Source organism: Paroedura picta, chromosome 12 (assembly GCF_049243985.1).
Source record: "Paroedura picta isolate Pp20150507F chromosome 12, Ppicta_v3.0, whole genome shotgun sequence".
NCBI classification, from domain to species: Eukaryota; Metazoa; Chordata; class Lepidosauria; order Squamata; family Gekkonidae; genus Paroedura; species Paroedura picta.
In genome coordinates, this window is record NC_135380.1 from 23659773 (window position 1) to 23678359 (window position 18587).

The following is an 18587-nucleotide window of genomic DNA, read 5'->3' on the forward strand; positions in this document are numbered from 1 at the left end:
GGAATGAGCTCCCAGAGGAGCTGTAGGCCCTCGGAGAGCTTTCCGCCTTCCGGAGGGCCTGCAAAATGGAGCTCTTTCACCAGGTTTATGGTCTGGGCCTGTGCTAGAGCAGGTGGTATGGGTCCCCCTTGGCATTGGCAGCTGAACATCTTGGTGCTGAACATCTTGGTCCCCCCCCCCATTGCCTTCAAAAAGTCCTTCCTGTTTTATGGAGGGCTATGTTTTTTTCTTGGCCAAAAGAATGTTCAAACTACCGCACCATTGCACTAATTTCTCATGCTAGCAAAGTTATGCTCAAAATCCTACAAGCTAGGCTCCAGCAATATGTGGACCGAGAACTTCCAGAAGTACAGGCAGGATTTCGAAGAGGCAGAGGAACTAGAGATCAAATTGCCAACATACGCTGGATCATGGAGAAAGCTAGGGAGTACCAGAAGAACGTCTACTTCTGCTTCATTGACTATGCTAAAGCCTTTGATTGTGTGGAGCACAACAAATTGTGGCAAGTTCTTAAAGAGATGGGAATACCAGAGCATCTTATTTGTCTCTTGAGAAATTTATATGCAGGTCAAGAAGCAACAGTGAGAACTGAACATGGAATCACTGACTGGTTCAAAATTGAGAAAGGAGTTCGGCAAGGCTGTATACTGTCGCCTTGCCTATTTAACTTGTATGCAGAGCACATCATGCGAAATGCGGGATTAGAGGAGTCACAAATTGGGATCAAGATTGCAGGGAGAAATATCAACAACCTCAGATATGCAGATGATACCACTCTAATGGCAGAAAGTGAAGAGGAACTAAAGAGCCTGTTGATGCGGGTGAAGGAGGAGAGTGCAAAAGTTGGCTTGAAACTCAACATCAAGAAAACAAAGATCATGGCATCCGGCCCTCTCAATTCCTGGCAAATAGATGGGGAAGAAATGGAGATAGTGACAGATTTTATTTTCCTGGGCTCCAAGATCACTGCAGATGGGGACAGCAGCAAAGAAATTAAAAGACGCTTGCTCCTGGGGAGGAAAGCTATGGCAAATCTAGACAGCATCCTAAAAAGCAGAGACATCACCCTGCCAACAAAAGTGCGTTTAGTCAAGGCTATGGTATTCCCAGTTGCAATGTATGGCTGCGAAAGTTGGACCATAAGGAAGGCCAAGCGTCAAAGAATTGAGGCTTTTGAACTCTGGTGCTGGAGAAGACTCTTGCGAGTCCCTTGGACTGCAAGGCGAACAAACCGGTCAGTCCTAGAGGAGATCAACCCTGACTGCTCTTTAGAAGGCCAGATCCTGAAGATGAAACTCAAATACTTTGGCCACCTCATGAGAAGGAAGGACTCCCTGGAGAAGAGCCTAATGCTGGGAGCGGTCGAGGGCAAAAGAAGAAGGGGACGACAGAGAATGAGGTGGCTGGATGGAGTCACTGAAGCAGTAGGTGCAAACTTAAATGGACTCCGGGGAATGGTAGAGGACAGGAAGGCCTGGAGGATCATTGTCCATGGGGTCGCGATGGGTCGGACACGACTTCGCACATAACAACAACAAATGTTTTTTTCTTACCACTTCTTGTTGCATTTATAGAAATTGGGGTTTTATCAGGTTTTATGGATTGTTTATGTGTGACCCGCTGCAATCCGGTTTCTGAGAGCGGTTTAAATCCAACAAACAAACACATGCATACATACAAACATACATAGTATAACTTGCACTATGGGTAGCCCAAGGGGTGGTCCACATGCCAGACACAACCCCTATCCCTTCAAGGCCATTTCAGTTCTCTCCCAGAGGCTCCACTAAATGTCTAGCAACGTACTGTAGTTTCACTCACAAGGAGAATAAATTGTATTCGTGCGCTGCAAGAGATACAGACGTTCCATAGTACTCCTCTCTTTGGGTTTAGTAGGTAATCTGCAGCTATGCTGATAATACTTACCAGGATCTGTGACTTTCCCCACTCCAGAACTCTTCACAAACTTGCCTCATCTTTCTACCTGGATTTTACCTGATATTTTGAGAACTCTACTCTCCCTCCGCCAGTCACTCATCCCTCTTTGCCTTCAAATCCTTACCTCAGAATTGGGTGTGGCGGATGAAGGGTTTGGGAAACTCAGGTATGAATCCTTACTCTGCCATGGGAACATACTGGGTGAAACTTGGGCCAGCCACATGCTCTCAGCGCACACTACCTCACAAGTGTTGTTGTGAAGATAAAACAGAGGAGAGAACAATGCAAGCCACTTTGGGGAGGAAGGTGGGGATGAAATAAAGATCTTGGCGTCAATAGTAAAGACCTCTTCCCCCAGCTAACCCCTGAAAAGGCAGTTATACATTTACCCCTCCTTCCCTTCCCTGTAGTGTCTGCCCCCCCCCCAACACACACACACCCATGCACAAAGAAGTGTCAACATTTTAGACTCCAAGCTCCCCAGGGCAGGGTGCCCTTCTTCCCCCCTCCCTTCTTGTGTTACTGTGCAAAGTGCTGGGTGGATTGACAGCACTCCAGCCTAACAAAGGACAGCAATTTCATTATAGAACGTGGCCATCTGCGGCTACCGCAGCCTGTGTGGCAGAATGCACTTCTGGTCCCCGGAGGCTACAGCGGCCTCTGAGAATGTAGTAATGCCCATTGCTGACTAATGCTTGTTCTAGATTAAGCAGACAGAGAGTATCTTTTTATCCTACTGGGCTTTTATCCCACCCTTCCCCCAAGGAGCTCAGGGGGCATTCGTGGTTCTCTCCCATTTTCAGAATTACCCTGCGAGGCAGGAAAGGCTGAGAGAGAGAGACTAGTCATACTTCATCCAGAGAGCTTCATTGTGGGATGGGGTTTGAGTGTGGGTCTCCCACATCCTAGTCTGACATGCCAATTCAGCTTTTTGTCAACCATGGAGGAATCCCTGAAATATGTTACTGGCTTTGAGGAACCCTGGAAGTGGTGACAAAACCCTTCAGAGAAGAGGCTGAGGAAATAAGATGCGGGAACCAGCTAATCCATTGGTCACTCAATCATTTACCGTGTCCACTGTGAAGAAAGAGACTAGGCCTGTAGAGCAACAGGGGAAGGAGGCTCCAGTGATGTCAGCAGCCACCCAAATTTCTGGGAAAGGGACAGAACCCCTGGGGAGCTCTTGTGTAACCCCATGGTTTCCCAGAACCCGTGTTGAGAATCCCTGCTCTAATCTTTGCTCCAAATGACGCAGAAGGGGTGGGCGTGAAACAGGAGAATGTCAAGGTGGCAGAGTGGCTGGCATTATTTCACACCTCGGGTGGAGAATCACCCCATGTTAAACATCTCCTGTCAAGAGAAAGCAGAAGCTAGAACCTGAGGCCTGCGGGGCTAATCCTTCACTTGCTCTGAGGCTTTTTTTTTAATGCAGCAGAACAGAAAGTGGGAATTCAGTACCTGAAGGCTGATGCGGTACCGTCCGTTCCGCGCATGGGGTGTGGGTGTGTGTGTCATTCAAATGGCATCACCTCCCTGCAGTCTGGCAAAGTATAGTCTATTCTAACACTTTGAGATCCTACTAACTCATTTTGCTGCACGTGTTGACCAAGCATTACAATCGCCACACACAGCACTGATAAAGCTGTTCTGACCGAGCAGTAATCTCAGGGCTCTCTCAGCCTCACCTCCCTCACAGGGTGTCTGTTGTGGGGAGAGGAAAGGGAAGGCCAATGGAAGCTGCTTTGAGACTCCTTCTGGTAGAGAAAAGTGACATATAAGTACCAACTATTCTTCTATACGTGCAAAGCACGCCCGAGCAGGCATAGGGGGTCATATCTGAAATGTTACCCACCCTGAGCCTCGTGGGAAGGGTGGGTTAGAAAAATAAAGATTTGTTTGTTTATATTATTGAGCTTATATCCTCCCACTCCAGGCCAGTCCTCATGAACACATCTTTAGATTAGAACGATGAACACCCCCAAACATCTGATAGTGGCCCTTTTTCTGGATTAGAAGTAATGGCACAGTTCACCAGCATACTCAACAAGCTTCGCTTTCGGAATAAGAGTCAGAATTTACACTCTCAGGTGAGATCCCTTTCAGTGTTTCTGGAAGTGTTACTGATCAGGGCATTCCTCCTCTCTGGAAATAAAAGTCTAGAGTTGAGACTCATGCAGAAGTACAATGCTTCCTCTGCAGGCCTGTAATTTTGCTCTACAATGGGAGTGACTGGATGATCCAGTCGCATCTGGTTCAGATGGAAGGCCGAAGGATCTGCCTCCACTGAAAGGAGGCAAAACTGCAACAATGAAGCATGAAGAGTCACAACAGGCAGGCTCTTCTTTGAATGGGCACTTGAACCCCAAAACGGTTTTCATTGCTCCAGTGCTATTTATTACTCATGAGAATTATAAGAATTAACTCTTTCCATGCTCAGAAGAGAGACTTTAACTGCCCTGGCTAAGGAGCTGTATTCAAATTTAGAAGTGTTACAAAGGCAACAGATTTAAAACTTTCTATTATTTAATTGCACAGAAGGGACTCAGTAGAAGTCCGGAAGCCCTGCTAAGCTTGCTTTTCACCCACATACTTGATGCAGAAAGGGATCAGCAATACCTTCCAGTGAGCAGTAAGAACTTGTTTGTGTGTATGGGTGGGGGGGAGACACCACCAAAATACAGACCCTGCAGTTTCACTTTTGTTCCGAAATCAGAGCTAGCTTTTCAGCAAGCATCTGAAGCCAGATGAAGCCACATCCAGATTGCAAATACAGGAAGAGGGTCCTATGCCAATAAAAGGGAAATACACACATTTGCCGCTGTCAGAAACAACCATTCCCAAAGTGCCTGATCCAGAGAGAAACTCTCCTAGCAATCCCTGTTAAAAGGAACAGGGTCTGAGCAAAAGCAGCTAGGTCATTTCAATGGTGCCTGAGCAAGAGAACTTCTTACCGGGTTGTGCTGTCTCTTCCTCACATCTCGGCCTTGACACCCCATAGCAGGGGTAGTCAAACTGCGGCCCTCCAGATGGCCATGGACTACAATTCCCAATGAGCCCCTGCCAGCATTTGCTGGCAGGGGCTCATGGGAATTGTAGTCCATCGACATCTGGAGGGCCGCAGTTTGACTACCCCTGCCCCATAGCATTAAACACAAGCATTTGTATTTATTTCCTGGAGGAGACACTGGGGTCTGCTCAGAATCAGAAGAGTCCACCACTGGTCCACAAGGGATAGACAGCATCCCAGTGTGATAGACAAAACATGTAAGAGATGGACAGTAGCAGAGCAGCTGTAAAGCATATCTGACACTTTAAAGTGTCTCCTTCATCTTCTCTTGACGTCTCTTTGGGATGCCTCCAGAAGTGGTTGGAAATCACTCTAGGGTCGAGAAGCATGGGCATCAGTAGCTTGACTGAAGCCCAGTAAGGGTGTGTATGGATTCATAGAAGTTAGCTATGCTCACGCATGACCACTGTGCCAGGACTGCTCAAGGCTGCCCCTATGCCAATTCTGAAGCTGCCCTCCTTATAAACTCAGAGAGCAGCATGCTTTGCAAGTGCCTCTCCTTTGCAAAGCGGTCCCTGAGGCTTCGTTGCCCCAGGTTCTGTTCTCAGTTATTACGGTCTAATGCTGGAGCTATATTTTCCTGGCTCTTCACCCAGCTAATCTGAGCCAAGACCGGAAGGATCTCATCCTGGAAGGATTCCATTTCTCACTTTCATCCTATTGATCCCTGTTAGTTTGCTTTCCTGCATGGAAGCTGTTGTACATCAAGCAGTCCTGAAAAATCTCTTTGGAAAATCTTGGGCTTGTTTCTTTTCTTTCCTTTTTGTTTTAAGTCATCTCGATTGATATCAGCACAAAGTGCTTGACTGTATGAATCAGGGTTATGACCCCCATTCAGCACAGACTAGCACAAACATTAACTTGGGCGGCCCAATCAAAATGTTTGTGTGAATCAGACATCCTGTCCATTTTTCTTTAACTAAGACTACAACCCGAAACATCCTTAATAAGTGAAGACCAACTGAACTCACTGGGGTTTATTTTTAAGTAAATCTACCCAGGACTGGGCTGCATAACCGATTCCGAGAAACAAGCACAGATGTTGATGACCATTTCAGACATTACCTTGTACTGTGTCAACGACACACGTGTGCATATTATATAAGCAAACACATCAGAGCTAAAACTGGCTGCGACCCTCTGCTGGGTAGACACCAGATGTGTGAAATGGTTCTAAGAATACACCAACCTGGTCCTAACACATGAACATTCCATGGAGAATTCACACCTCCCTTACCCTTTTTGAATTCCTCTAGCATGGCGTCCAGCTTGGTATCATGGAAGACGAAATGGACCGGGTGATTGTAGAACTTCGTGATTGTTTTGAGGGTGGTGCAGTCATCCGGGTCAACAAACGCCAGATCTTTCACATAAAGTATATCCACAATGTTGGATCGCTCCTCCTCGTAGACCGGGATACGGGTATAGCCACTCTCCATGATCTCGGACATCGTATTGAAATCCAATATGGCGTCACTGTTGATCATGAAACAGTCATGGAGTGGGGTCATGACATCCTCCACTGTCTTAGTCCTGAGCTCCAGGGCCCCCTGAATCATATTTAGCTCCTCCTTCACCAGGTCATTGTAAGGCTCTGTTATCTTCAGCATCTCCACCAACTTCTCCCGATTGTACACGGTGCCAATCTCCTGGCCAAGCACCCAGTCCAATATCTTGCTGATAGGGTAGGAGAGGGGGAAAGTCAACAGCATGAAGAATTTGGTGAGAATGATGGTGTTGGCCCCCACCGCTAAGCCGTGTCGGGAGCACATGGCCTGCGGGACAATCTCTCCAAAGATGACAATGCCCGAGGTGGAAGCGATGACGGCCCCCAGCCCAGAGCCGATGAGGTCATCCAGCAGGATGGTCAGGGTGGTGTTGACCAACACGTTCCCCAGGAGGAGGGAGCAGAGTAAGTAGTTGCCCTTCCGGCGGATGGGCTCGATCTTGCGGGCATAGCGCTTCTCCGTCTCCGTGCCACAGTTCTGCACGATGCGCAGCTCCATGGGGTCCAGAGCCATGAGGCCTAAGTTGAGGCCGCTGAACATGCCCGAAAGCAACAGGAGGAGGAAGATGAGGGAAATCTGAAACCAGAGGGGCAGCAAACGCGGGGGATCTTCCAACACTTCGATGACAGCATCCTTGCCCTCCAGGCGCACCCGGGGCTGCCCGGGGCCACTCTGGGTGCACAGCACATAGCACTTGGACTGCTCACCCTTCCGCAGTTTCTGGACCCTCACGATCACCACGGCGGAGGTGTTGCGGATTTCGACCACGTGAGGTTCCACCTCCAGGTCCTGGGTCTTCTCTGGGCAGGTCGTGTTGGCCCAGTTGAAGCTGGCGTTGGACGGGACGTACTCGGAGAAGGACACCAGCTCGGAGATGCGGGCGTGCATCCCCATCCCGTAGAGGCGCAGGTAGATCTCTCTGCCTTCCAGCACCTGGATAATGCCGGAGTCCAGGACGTCCGGGACTGCCTGGCTGGTCTTCTCCAGCCTCATGCCCAGCACCAGGGGGCCGCTGCAGGGCGGGCTCTCTTTCCCCGCGGCGGCGGCTTGCCAGAGGAGGCTCCCCAGGAGCAGCAGCGGACCCAGCGGGCGCCGTGCGGGTCCCCCGGGCTCGCCCCCTCCGTGCCGGCGCCCGCTCGAGCTCAGCGCCATGTTAGACTCGCCTGGGCGGCCGCTCCGCTCGCTAACTTGGCTCGCGCGCGGGGCGGGGGGAGAGAGGCGCGCGTCACGGACTCGCCTCTTTTGCATACGGCACGCCCCCGCCCCGGCCGCCCCGAGGAGGTCCCGGGGCGGGGGGGCGGGGCCGCGCGCTTAAGGAGGCGCCGGCCACGGTGACGTCGCCGCTCTGGCAGCTGAAGCTCGCGCGGGGGGCGGCCCCGGGCGCAACCGGGAAGGAGGCGCGCGGGGGGACGGGGGCGCCCCTGGCTTGGCTGCGCAGGGCCAGTTCCGGGGCCTCGTAGTCCCCGGCACGGGATGGAGAGCCCGTGGCCAGTTTGGGGCTGTTCTTCTGGCGATCGCGTGTGATACTGGGGGGGGGGGTGTTCATTTATTACTACTACTACTATTATTATGATTTATTGCACTCAAGGATTGAGCTTCTGCCTTGGAGAGAGAACCCCCTAATCGATACGAGGGGCTGATGGATGCAATGGTGGAGTGGAGACCCAGGCGAGAACAAGGGCAGCGCTCCCTGCCTCCGCCTGACGAGAGGCACCTGGAACGGCGTGCAAGACTCGCGGGGCGGGCCTCGCTGCATTCATTGCCGGCTCTGGGTAAACATGCAAAGAACCGGATTGGAGTGCTGCAGGCGTTGGGATCTTTTCTCCGTTTCCCCGTCCCCCGTCTTATTGTTGTTGTTGTTATTATTATTATTTTGCAAGGCTCGTGTATTTATTTTTAATAAATAAAATAAATATTTGTTGTGGCCTGCCCTTCCTTCAAAGCTCAGGACAAGTATTCTGCAAGGACCGCGACGAGAAGACGTTCGGCAGGTGGGTTTGAGCATCCGATATAGCTAAGGAGAGGGCAAGGCTCATTTCACCGGGTGAAATGAGCTTGGCAAGTAGATGACAAGAGATGCAGAAGCATGTTCCAAACTTCCCCGCGGTTTTTGCAACTTCCTGGGGATTTCCTGGACAGAGACCTACGGCCTATTCCGCATACAATACATAATGCACTTTCAATGCACTTTAGACGTAGATTTTCCTGTTCTGCACAGGAAAATTCAGCTGACAAAGCACACTGAAAGTGCATTATCTGATGTGTGCACAATGGGCCCTGTTCCCAGGAGAAAATGGCTGCTTTGGAGAGAGGGCGCCTTGACATTATACCCTGTTGTTGTTCCTCCTCCGGATCCATTCCAGAATCTTCGAGAATTCCCAACTTGGAGCTGACAACACCAGGGGCTGAGAGAAGCTTGTGGTGGAGTTGCTTCTCTCACCCCCAACCAACTGCCTTGCTGGCCTCCTAGAACTATGTGGAGGGGACAGGCTTTCCCCAAAGAATTTTCTGCAGGCATAAACCTCCAAGAGACCGTTAACCTTGGCCTGATTTCTGTTCCCTCTCCCCTCCCGCCTGCTCATTCAGTTTTAATTATTCAACAGTTCTGGGCTCATCATTTTCTTTCAAAGTAAACACAATAATGGCAGGAAGGAGCAGAAAAAACAACAGATTCTCCTCCTCCTCCGGCCTTCGATCCCCGTGTAGTGCTCAGTCAGCAGGAGCCAATGTAGAAAATTATTTAGTGTCAGGTTTTTGGACATGGAAACTTCCAAAAGGAGCCCTTTGAGTACTGATCAAAGGTGGTTTTTGATACTGTTAATAAAAATGCTGATTGTAAATTTAACTTTCAGCTGTTTGGGTTTTTTCTTAAGTAATTGCTATTGACGATGAGTCTTTGGCTACATATTTAGAATTGTAGAATAGAATCAGAACCATAGAGTTGGAAGGAACCTCCAACGTCAATCATCCAAGCCCCTGCAGAATGCAGGAGATTCACAACTACCTGCCCACCCGCAGTGACCCCAATTCCATGCCCAGATGATGCCCTCCCCCCAAAAAAAATCCCTGGCCAGTGAGCAAATCGTGAGTAGAGACCTGCAATCCAAAATGTGACAAGTTCTATTTGAATCACCATGTGAAACTTGCCTTTCCTCGCCACTGTAAACATTGCCGACAGCACGCTGGAACTGAGTGTAGTGAGGTTTTTCCAAAAGCCCTCTTGACATTCTATGGTCTGGGGTCTTTTCCTATATCCATGCCTTCTCCCTCTCAAAGACCTGGCTCCCCCCAGACCATCTGCACAGGGTTGCTGCCCTCCAAGTGGCACCTGGATTACACCACTATTACGGCTGATCTTCAGGTGAACAAGGTCAGTTCTGGAGAAAATGGCTGCTTTGGAGAGTGAACTCTACGGCATTATACACAGCAGAGCGCACTCCCTTCCCTAATTCCCACCATCCCCAGGTTCCATGCACAAAATCTCCAGGCGTCTCCCAACATAGAGCTTAGAAGCCTACATCTACAGGTCTTGGGTCTCAAAGCTTTCTATGAGGTTTCCACTGTAGCTAGTTAAACTTGTTTATGCTGGTTTTCAATCCAATCACGGTCTACAAGACAGTGAGCATAAGTGAACATTAAAAACATTTAAGCAATTATTAATACAGTTAACATTATAAAAATAAAAGACATGAACAAACCACAGTAGAAGGACCACTTTTGTTTCCAGCATCAGCACAATCTTGAATACCCCTTGAGCAATGAGAATAAATCTGCTAAAAGATTCTCCTCTGTACAACTGCTACAGGTGCAGGAACTGTCTTCCACTACTCTAGTCCCATTATACCTGGTCAATGTACACATTCATCAATAAACAAATTGTTGTAAGCCAGGGCTCTAAGCCAGGGCTTTGAGAGGCAGAAGGCCTAGTGATCCTTTCCCACAAAGGACACATATTCTTGGAAAGTTGCCCTGCAATCCAAGGGAAAGAGGGAGCACAGAAGAAGGTCTAACAGGATACAATACATGTAAGAAGATATAATGTGGCAGGCAGCTGGGCGCAAGCCACATAAGACTAGCAGGGTGATATTGCAGGATGGTTGCAAAGAAACATTTTCTTACCCATGTCTGACAAACTGCACCTGCAAAAGGACATGAATCACTAAAGGTGTGATCCTTGTTTGCACAAAGTCATCCTGACTGACAGCCATACTGCATCAGGGATGAAGAGTCTTGAAACATCTTCACTTTGAACAAACCTCTTCTGTCCTCGTATCTGGCCGTATTGAGATCTGTGTGTTTCAAAACCTTGCACAGAATTTTCTCCCAACATAATTTGTCCCTGTGAAAAATCATGACCTGTCTCACAGAATGTTTTTAAAAGGTTCAAGCAGGGAGAGTTTCCAAATGTCCTAGTGCTGATGACTTTTTTTTCCTAGCATGGAAATAAAGAGGGAATGCTTTGTTCCCATGCTCAGCAGCTATGTGCCAGGCTCCTGTTAGAAGTGCAAGAGCTGGATCCGGGAAAAGGTAGCTTTGTCGCATACCAGATTTGCTTTCTTCTGGCTTTTGATCCCATTTGCACTCTTCTGGCTTTTGTAGTAGTTTAACTCCAGGATACGGAGAATTATAGACCAATGAAAATGCTGAAATTCCCTTTGCAAAATCAGCCCTTGCCCTCCTTTGGAACAAAAATTTCCATTGCCAGACTTCCCTGGGAAAAAAAGAAATGATTGTAAAACCAGCCAATAGTATAGATGCTCCATAGCAGACCTGTGATTTGATACTTATAGCCTTGATTTCCAAAATTGATTTAACTTTAATTGCTTGTCCTTGGATGCATTACAACAAAGGACTTTTGGAAAGCACTGCTTGTTTGGCCTCTATTATAGCAACAAAGAAAAACAGCACAGTCCATCTGGCACCTTGCCTGGGGTGTAATGTTAAGAAGTCTATAAATATCTTGCATTTATATAGTGCCTTTTATCCACCATCCAAGATTTCAGAAAGCTCTGGAGATTGTTACATAGAATGCACTCAGATGGACTTAACTGTCCCATGCCTGAAATAGTGCCAGTGTTGGTGGAACATCTTGACTCTTTAACAGTTCACAAGAATACAGGAAAACTATTTAAGAAGTAATCGAGCAGCATGGCAGATAGTTCCCATGAGGCCCCTTCAGCTGCTAAAGAACAAATAGGAATTTGTGCTACGGCTGTACAGCTAAAGTACCCTCTTAGGCCAGACAATTAGGGTGAAGGCAAAGCTCGGTGAAATTCTGTACTGAAAAAAGAAAAAAAAATTACAAAAATGCATAAACATCATCCATATTTTGTTTCAAGGAAATCTGGGTCTTCCAACATCTATTTATGGAACTGTGTTAGAATAAAACTCTCTCAGATCTGAACCTGATTATTGACCCTGGAAATGAGCCCTAAGTTTCAGGACCAAACTCTAGTTTAAAGAGTCCAACTTGAATTTTGCACTTGCCAGTCTACTGAATCTCCTTGCCTATCTTTGCAGTCCCAAGATGGCCATTCAAATGTGCTTCAGATTGCCTTTGCATTTGCCAGAATGCAAACCATGTTAGGCTTTTCAGCCTCGGATTCAGTATTGTTCCTTTTCTCCCATCTCTCGGACAAAATTTGGTCCATCCATTCCAAAAGGATGCCTGGAAAATTCACATCTGCTTTTCTGTCAGCTAGTTTGCTGGCAGGGGCTCATGGGAATTGTAGTCCATGGGCATCTGGAGGTCCACAGGTTGACTACCCCTGAGCTAGAGTCCATTGTTCTTATTAGGGTTGGCAACTTCCAGATGGGGCCAGGAGAATTCCCACTATTACACCCCCAGACAATAGAGCTCATGCCCCTGGATAAAATGGCTGCTGTGGAGGGTAGACTCAACATTGTACCCTGCCGAGGTCCCTGCCCTCCTGAAACCCACCCTCCCCAGGCTTCACCCCAAAATTCTCCAGGTATTTCCCAACCCAGAGTTGGCAACCCTGATTTCATCCTTTGTGCAAACCAAATTACTGGTGTTCAGTCTGTGTAACTAGTGCTGTGTGTGTCTGGAACCCTCTTCTGGACCCAATGGCAGCAATGTGGTCCCCTTTGGCAGCCCATCCTGTTGCAACACGCACACCCCCAGGCCAAATTTGTCAAGTACTGTCGTTTTTGCTTCCATTGTCAGATGGCTGTATTTCACAAACTCTGCAATATGTTGGATTATGCTAGATCTGTTGTTTGCATGATTCAAGAGCATATGAGGAATATCCTTCAGAGGACATTGGAGGAGATGTGTAGATAGTATAGATAGAATAGAAACTTCCTGATATTTTTTCAAATAATCTCCTTCAGCATCATGATTGTATCTCTGAGCACACTTTCCCCCATCCCTTGCCAACTGGATGAATGCTGAACAACAGTTAGACAGTTAGGAATCTCTCTCTCTCTCTCTCTCTCTCTCTCTCTCTCTTTCTATACAAAGTTATTTCTCTTTGTAATTAAAACTATTTTATTCTTTTAAACTGCCTGGTGATCTATACCTCTTTTCATATTTAAGCTCTGCCAACACAGTAGCACACCTGTATGGCAACACTAACACCGATCTCGGGAGATGTTAGAAGGTCCAGTTTGAGACACAGAAAATGTGGTACCTATTTAATCAGCTGTGCCAAAAGAGAGCTAACATTGTTCTGTCATGGCGGAGCAGAAGGAATTAAGTCTTGATGTTGATGTTGGCATGGTTAACATTTCCTGTTAGATTTCCACTACCCAATCCTAATTAGTGGAAGCAGCATCCACAGAGCCATTCAAGGGCTGGATATTGGATCATCCTGAATTTTATAAGAGTAAATGTACCAGAGATACGTGTTGCAGTTTGTTTGCTTGATGACTTTTTGTCCAGCAGTTGCAAAACCTTGGTGCCTCAAACTCCAGACTAGAGACAAGCATTCCCACACATAGGGAAATGCTGTCCCATCCAGCAACTTCCAGCACATTCCTAAACAGAGTTGTGCTTTCTTAACCCTATTAGCTTCAATGAATTTAGAAATGATTACTCCACTTCAGTGCCTATTACTCTCAGCAGTGTCCATAATCATTTCAGGGGGAAAAACAATTGTATAAGAGGGTTCTTCTGAACCTTTCTCCATATGTCTTGGAGACCAAGACATATGAAGAAAGGTTGGGGGAGCTTGGCCTGTTTAGCCGAGAGAGGAGACGACTGAGAGGGGATCTGATAACCATTTTCAATTATTTAAAAGGGTGCCATATGGAGGAGGGAGCAGAATTGTTCTCTCTTGCCCCAGAGGGACAGACCAGAACGAATGGGATGAAATTAATTCAAAAGAAATTCCATCTAAACATCCGGAAGAAGTTCCTGACAGTTAGAGCGGTTTCTTGGTGGAAAAGGCTTCCTCAGGAGGTGGTGGTTTCTCCATCTTTGGAAATTTTTTAACAGAGGCTAGATAGCCATCTGACGGAGAGGCTGATTCTGTGAAGGCAAAGGGGTGGCAGGTTAGAGTAGATGAGCGATTCGGATGTGAGTGTCCTGCATAGTGCAGGGGGTTGGATTGGATGGCCCATGAGGTCCCTTCCAACTGTATGATTCTATGAATATGCTAGAGCTGGTGCCTGAGCCCTTTTCAGTGCTACATGGTTTCCTGTTGCTTGGGCCCCTGGTTTGCATTGCCTGCTCCTTAAATTAATTTAAATAAAACGGTAGAGGATAGACTGCCTGCAAATATTTTTTATTAAATCCTTGGAGGGTATCAATGCCAAGGATGATCCTCTGGAAACATGTTGGTGTGTCTTGAGCTCTGTGTTTCTATCTGTTTCTCCTAAACATGTATCTAAATGTTTAACTAACTGAACCTTTTCTCTGTTGAACCTGATCATGTGATAAGCAAGGCTATCTGCCTTAAGTCCAGGCCAGATGGTAGATTCCCATATATTTTACATTGGAATGCCAGTGTCCTGCTTCAGTTGGACTTCTCTCATGTAAAAATCTTGACCTCTGTCTTCCCATACTCTGTCTTGATTTAGTGTGTGTGTGTCTTTACTAAGACCGTTTATGCACTGGGAACTTCACTGCCCCAGCTCCTGTGCAGGAGCACAAATCAGGGGCAGATGAGGTGCACCGGGCCAGATGCTCCCCTGTGTGGGTCCAGGAAGAGGTGGGGCAACCTGCCACGACTAAAACTCCAGCCTGCAGACGGGCATGAAACCTCCAGTGTGCAAACAGTCTAAGGGAGAATTGTTTTACCCAATTATCATTAACCATCTTAGCTATAGGAGGCACCAAAAACGCACGAAAGCCACATGAATCTTGAAAACTAATTTTATCAAAGGGCAAATTCTCTAAGCAATTTCTGTATAAATTACTGGGCTACTTTTGACCATACTTTTCATTAAGGCTTACATGGAACTTCAGATGTTGTATCTTTGGAGGCTTCTTTATCACCTTACATGTAGAAAGTGGATGCATAAATGGATTGTTTACAGCTCTTGTAGTGCATGGGTTGCTTTCCTGTTGTGTTTATCAGAAATTAAGCTGCACCTTGGGCATCATCAAGTTGAATTTTCAACATTACTTGTTTTTTTAAATAGTTAACTAACAAGCATGCCTTATTTTCCTTCTGTTGCACAGTATTTGACACCCATTCTTAATTTATAGAGATTTCTTTATAACCTTCTCTATTGTACTTCAATAGTTCTTTGCCTCATTCCCTTTCCCTTATGTCTTTTTCTACCTGTGTGTATTTCTCACTCTAAATCTCAACTATACAAAAAAAATCCACAATGCTTAAACATCAGTTATATCTTTCTGAGTCCCCTCTAAAATAGGTTTCATGTTGATACGCTGTTTCTCAAATTAGTCACAGGTTTGGTTTAATGGATTCTTTTCCTCAAAACAAACCTGCTGCCAAAATCTGCTTCTCTTTTTCTGTGCACTATTCTCCAATTCGGGGCGTTTGTCTTGCCGAGTCCCCTGTAAGTACAGAAGGCACAACCTTAGAGGGATTATCTCTCTGTTGACTGCACTTGGTCAGCACACTCAGAAAAAGATAAAAGGTGATTTTAAATATCAGATTAATTGCATTTATCTGCTAGCAGTCCCATAGTAGTCCTATGCCTGCAAACTCCATCAATTGTTGCCCTTTGTACTTACATGTGGTTCTTGGTCTCTTAAGCTACAGACAGAACTGACAGGTTTCTTACCGCTGACCTCTTAGGTTAAACTTTAACACCAGGAACTCGTAGACTTACTTGCCAGTTTTCCTTGAGGGTTCTGATCAATTTTGCTGACAAAAAGCATTAGGATTCGGGCCTCATAGCTACACAAGAATATCAAAACATCACTCCTGTTGTGCCCTCCTGGGGTACAAATTAATCTCAGTAGCTGATTTGAGGTTCTCTAGATTTTTTTCACTGTGTCCTTGAAAACGCTACAGTTTCCTGGAAGTTTCTGAGTAGTTCTCTCACAAAAAAAGATTAGTAGATTAGAAGCCCATGATCTAAAGAACTTGGAAACAAGTTACCTGAACCCAAGAGACTTTCAGACTGTTGGTATATTCAAGATCTATAGTGTACATGATTCAAAAGCATGTGAAGAATACACTACAGGAGGGCATTGTATGAGATGTGTATTTAGCATAGCAAAAATAGAAACCTCCTGATTTGCCCCTCACATAATCCCCTTCAGTATCCTGATTGGCTCATTTGGAGGCTTCCTGCTACTTTGAGCACACCTCTACCTCCAGAACAGACAGAATGAATGTAGAACAACAGTTAGCAACCTGGTGTTTTATACCTCTTTGAATATTTAAACTCTGCCGACAGAGATGTGCCCCCAAATTGTACTACATGGAAAGATGCTTTCAAAACAGAGGTGATTTCCAAACCAGTTTGTATTTTAACTTGGGGTTACATGTCAGCTTTACCATTGGGCTAGCCAATGTAAGTCCCTGGTATTGAGACTAAACAGCTCATTGGATCCACGCCAAAACTGCTGAGTCTGGATTTAATGGAACAATGTTACATTTCCAGCCACCATCAATGAAGCATTGAAAATAATGTCTTAGTTTTTTGCAAGCGCCACAGTTACTTCTGTTTGATGGAACCACTTAACCACAATGGAACCCAATGTTATATTTTGAAAGTTACAGTAACCTAGAAAGATAATTCACCTTTGGAAACTGCAGCTGCAAAGAGAATGAAGGCTGACACTGGAACAGCATGTAAAGTCTCAGTTTTAAACAGAGTTTAAACAGAGTTTAAAACAGAGACACAAACATAGTTTTCTCTAAATATTGGTACATCTTCTCCACTTTTCTGAGCACTGAGATATCCCAGGGGAAGCACTTGTCTCGGTTCATTCCCTTTGGAGGACAGAGCTCCAGAGACTTGTAGGTTTTTTGTAGTATCTGGTTATTTACAAATACACAAGCAAAGCACAGCAGGAGAAAACTGGCACTCCTAAAGAGTAGCACATCCACTACTCATCTGAGATTTGAGAGAGAAAACCCAAGTTCCTGCTCCCTCAAGATGCTTCCACCAACTCACAGCAGGGTCTGTCTGCTGCTCTGCCTGTCTTTTTCAGTATCCAAGTGCTGTTTCTTTATGCAAAAGTGCACACCTTGCTCCTCATTTCAGATGGGAAGGGGAGTGTCTTCTTCTCAATCCCTTGACAGGTGAGGAGAGCCATCTCCTCACAATTAAGACTGACTGAGGTAAGGTAATATCTCCAGTGTTAAGAAATTTAGTCATTCCTTTTGTCATGGCTACTGGCTTCCTCCAAGCATGCCACAAGGTCACAGGATTCACAGAAATGAGATGCCAAGTTCAGAATCAATTAGGCATTTGATCAGATGGACACCTTAGCTGTTAGATGGATGCCATCTAGGAAATTTAATCCACCAATGCCTTGAAATTAATCAGAGTGTAAGGGCACGGCTCCATTATTGTATGACCAGTTTCTTGTGGGACTTGCACAGGAGAACATTGTAGTAGATTGTTATTTGCATTATCTCAGGAAGGGGTTCTCTGTCTCTGTGTGGAGAGTTTCTGCTTCATGCGGCATGCATCTACAATGCACATATGAGACAAATGCAATGTTTGGCACCACACTGTCGTATAACCACAGCCAACGTGTTAGCCAACCACAGTAGTGAGGCAATTGTAACTCTGACGCTATTGTCACATGCTGTTACCAAATAACCTCTGCCCTGAATATTCACTCTGTTCCTGTTGAAGGAGAAACCAGTTTCAACCTCAGTGACCTCATCAATAAGCCATGAATTTGGGCCACTGGCCTAGAAAAATTCCATGCAACCCATGCAGGTAACAACTCTGAGCTCTCACATGTTCTGAGAGCCAAATGCAGAAATAGTTCCAGTGGTTTCTGTGTGGAGGCCGTAATGTGAAGACCCAGTATGATGGGAGTGGCTGTTGGAGCCATCCTGCCAGTTGTTAGCCTGCTGGAGCTCTTTGAACTGACCTACCTCTTAGCCTGCTCTCCAGGTTCTTTACAGTTCAGTTTGGCATGCCCAGACTGAGCTATGTATGAAACAGGAAGACCTGGGTTCAAATCTTACCCTGAACATAGTAGACGGCCCTAGTTCAGTCTCGGTCTCAGTCCTCCATCGGCAATACAGGGACAATAAGAACCACCATTCAGGGCTGTTGGGAATATTTTATTGCTGTTATTTATAGTGCCTTTCTCACTGAGACTCACTGAGGATCAAACAGTATACAACATAGCATAACATGTATACAAACAGCACAATAACATGAGAGATCTAATGAACTGTGCAATAGGACCAGGATTACAAAAATAAGAAATGCTGAGGGGGGGGGGGGAGTATCAGGCTTGAGATGCCAATCAATGCAGATAATAGAATTTCAGAATTAGATCATAATGCAGTAAGAACATAACACACTCAATAAACAGATAATGCATGCGATAAGAACAGCACAGGCTACCATCCTGGCAAGTCGCTGCCAGATTCAATAGACAATATTGACCTTTAGATCCCTGCACCAACTTAGTATAAAGCAGCTGATGGGACAAGTGC

General features: G+C 46.2%; 1 protein-coding gene and 1 long non-coding RNA gene across 3 annotated transcripts in view; both read right to left on the reverse strand.

The window, feature by feature from the left end:
* CNNM4 (cyclin and CBS domain divalent metal cation transport mediator 4) overlaps positions 1–7728 on the reverse strand; it is a 52196-nt gene extending 44468 nt beyond the window's left edge. Inside the window, exon 1 of one of the 2 annotated variants that reach the window (XM_077305211.1) lies at positions 6243–7728. In XM_077305211.1, coding sequence (XP_077161326.1) covers positions 6243–7665 — 1423 coding nt within the window. In that variant the 5' untranslated portion in view covers positions 7666–7728. The remainder of the gene's footprint in view (positions 1–6242) is intronic. The other variant, XM_077305212.1, reaches the window with a different exon arrangement.
* Positions 7729–10606: 2878 nt separating this feature from the next.
* Positions 10607–18198, reverse strand: LOC143821666 (uncharacterized). Its single transcript, XR_013225865.1, has 3 exons — positions 18108–18198; positions 15431–15502; positions 10607–11224 (listed from the first exon to the last, which is right to left on the reverse strand). It is a non-coding gene; the product is annotated as an uncharacterized LOC143821666 (long non-coding RNA).
* Positions 18199–18587: the final 389 nt, after the last annotated feature.